General features: G+C 39.9%; 1 protein-coding gene across 1 annotated transcript; it reads right to left on the reverse strand.

Annotated features, from left to right (window-relative positions):
* Positions 1–1,295: 1,295 nt before the first annotated feature.
* Positions 1,296–2,881, reverse strand: LOC104507473 (ras-related protein Rab-27B-like; the record flags this gene model as incomplete). Its single annotated transcript, XM_010148779.1, has 2 exons — positions 1,296–1,485; positions 2,758–2,881. Coding segments are annotated over 2 exons (314 nt in total), but the record flags the coding sequence as incomplete, so codon positions are not given.
* Between the last annotated feature and the right edge of the window lie 490 nt (positions 2,882–3,371).

Here is a 3,371-nt window from a genome sequence, read left to right on the forward strand (position 1 = left end):
TTGTGATAAGCAACTTGCTATTTCATTCAAATTTGCTTTCACCTACAGAGCAAATCTTTCATATTGCACCCTTCCGCTGCAGCACACCAAGAAAGCTACTTCCACCCTCTGCGCCGACATAGCTGCAACATTCCGCAACACAATTCTACCTAGCTGGTCACATATTCTGGGCTCCCATTACTCCACGTCTCTTTTTTTTTCATGTTGCCTTCTTGGAGAGAATTTAAGAGCATGAGAAAGCTGTGCTCTGTTGAAAATCTAAGTGTATGAAGGACCCGACAAAAGCATAGTGACAAATTAGAGGTTGTCTCGGCATGGCAGAGTTTACAGTTCTCGTCTAGGCAGTGCAAACAGCCACAAGTTCTTTCCCATGTCCTACCTGGGATATGCAGTTACCCAAAGAAGAAAAGGGATAATTTCCTTAAGTTGAGGAGAGGAGAATATTTTGTGCTAATGGTAGCAAGTTGTTTCATAAAATATAGATTATCTCTGTTCCCATACAGTATATTCTCTTCTTTATAAAATGTCCCTGCAGCATCAGAATCCCTCTCCATACTTTTTCCCATAACGCTCCAATCCCTGCTTGTATTATTGGCAACACAAGCAACGCTGCGCAATTCACTGATAATTTGTGGGCTTTTTAATTAAATGCCCCACTTCCAAACCCAAAACACACACACACACAATGCCCCCCCACACACACACACTATCGTCTTGGTGATTCAGTCAGGACAGATTCACAGAATTGCTTACTCTGTGCAAGTGAGAAAAGTTTGGTGTTAATAGGCCACATAAAATCTTTCATATCTCTGCCTCAGAAAACACATGGTCCATGATAGAGATTAAGAATTACAGAGAAATGGGATTCTGCGGAAAAATGGCACAGAACTAGAAAAACTACCCACCTCCATTTTAATTTCAATATCCAGTGTATACAGACAATAGGTTCTTTCCCTCATTTTTTAAAAAAATAAAGCTACTTCCTGTGTTCAGTATCCTGATCACATGAAAAATAAAGATGAAGGCTGGGGGAAAAGGAACGGGGAAGAAGAAGCAGGAGAGTTTTCCACAAAAATGGCACCGTATCAGGAAGAATCATTTCAGCACAAGAGCCTCACTGAAACACAGCTTTGAGTTTTAAACCAGTTCTCTGGAGAAAAAAAATGCACAATCCCAATAAACCAATGGAACTTCGCTTCTGTGTCCAGCTCAAGAGAGCTGGTTTGAATTTGGTGGTAGGTCAGCCATACTCTGATGAAACATTTCCAGTGGTTCTCACAGTTCAGAGGTGACGTTTAGCAGGCACATTTTTTCTCCTCTGGTTTTGCCGACTCTATTTTTCCCGAGCTTCCTCCTTTGGCTGTGTCGGAAACTTGCGTCATGTCCACACACTGCTCCATACGCTTCATTATCAAGTCCAGAAGCGTGTCCACAGCCTTCTCCACATTCTGTCCACTAGCAGCACTTGTTTGGAAGTACGGTATGCTACAGTGAAAAGGAAAAGGTTTGCTGGAGAGACTTTTGAAAGACAACCGAGACTCAACTCTTTGTAACACACTCAGTCGTGGTTTTAGGGGCAACAAAGGGAACATGACAGACTTCTGGTTTGTTGGGAAACTATTTCCTCAGTGGGCAGAACCCAAACTCTTGTTCTTAGCATGTGGTGGTATGATGATATGAGCACAAAAACGCCACATGAATATACAAAGTGTATCCTGGCATGTTGACTTTGAATTGCGATAACATCAGCACAAACCTTGGCTGAAAAAGTCTGTCAGGTAACTAGAAAGTCTATTTTAAAGAGAAACCTAATTATAGAAAATTTCAGGGACCACAGAACATTCCAGAAAACTTTTTTTTTGAGGTGGATAGTTACAACTATTGCTATTTAGCAGTCCCTGTAAATACTATCTCCCTCCCTTCCTGTCTGTTATAAGCACAACTTAACTTAGCTGTTTCCATACTGAAATCCCTTTTAAATCCAGAATATTGCCTTCCAAATAATTTTTTTTCAGAAGAGAAGATTATCAATTGCTCAAGCACTTCCACCATATGACATCTGGCATGAGCTACCTTCTCCTCAACATCACTGTCCTCCTTAACTGGCTGCAGAAAACTCTTTAATATTCTTTTATTATGTCTATTTTGCTCATTAGTCCTCACAGTCTCTCAGGCCCCCTTCTGCTGCCGGTCCAGTTCTCTCTGAACGCCCCTCATTATGCAATAAGAGCAATAAAGGGGCAAAAAGAACATGTTGGGGTTTTTTCCACAGCACTATTTACTAATTCTAGTAACTATCAGCCAATTTATCCAGTTGCAGGACTCTATGCAGGTGTTTTTAATGCAAAGAAATGTAGAAGGCTCACCAGAATAAGGAAAAGGCCGTTAACAGCTTTATTATCCATCAAGGAAGAACAAAGGAATTCAGTGCCACCGCACACCTAGAACCTGCCTTTGGTCTACCCTGTCCTGAACCCTCAGGACAAGCCAGCATCCCAAAAATGTTGTTTTCTAGTAAGAATGTTTCATTTCAGCTTTATTTCCTATGTTGTGATATTTTGGCCATACTAGAACAGTGTGTTTCATTTTATTTATTTCAGATTCAGATAGGTTAATCAGAGTTGGATATCACTGTAGGTGTACACGATGCCTACAAATCTTAGAATTTCTAAGTATATGTGCAAGTATCTCTAGCCAGTCACCAGCTAATCTTAGAACAATTCTAGACATAATTTAGCTTCTTGCATAATTGCTTACCCATATTTGTCTGCCATATCTTTAGCTTGCCTTTCATTTACCTCCCTTTGGTCTGATAAATCATCTATATTACCAATTACGACTACATCTGGATTCTCACAATATGCATTGGCTTGCAGCTGACCTAGAAGCAAAAATAAACAGGAGTTAAAAGAATGTTGGAAATGCCTCAGAGATCAAGATTGTTGAAAAAATAATTCAAAATAGCTTTCTTGCTCCCTACCTCAAAATACCCTAGACTAACCAGCCAAACACTTCATGCCAAACACATTTCCTTGTCATACGTTTACTTGCTAAGGGGAATTTTTCAAAAAAGGGAGTAAAAATGGTACTAGAAAATTACTCTGGTATTTATTATACCAACATACAACAAGACTTAACTGCAATGAGGTGCACTAAACACAGTGCTTTAGCAGAGAGGAACCTCCATCAGACAGAACTTTTACTTACAAGACTCGTAAGGACATTGTGGAAGTATAAACAACACCTGACTTCAGCTGCAAATGCAGTGCTTCAGACGTTTAGGACAAAATCCTCAATTGTGTTTTTCCTTTTGGATATACTCAATGGTTTAAATGCAGTTTTATCCATTTGGAGATCCAGACACAAGTACT

This window comes from Eurypyga helias, unplaced genomic scaffold (genome assembly GCF_000690775.1).
Source record: "Eurypyga helias isolate BGI_N326 unplaced genomic scaffold, ASM69077v1 scaffold18590, whole genome shotgun sequence".
Taxonomy (NCBI): Eukaryota; Metazoa; Chordata; class Aves; order Eurypygiformes; family Eurypygidae; genus Eurypyga; species Eurypyga helias.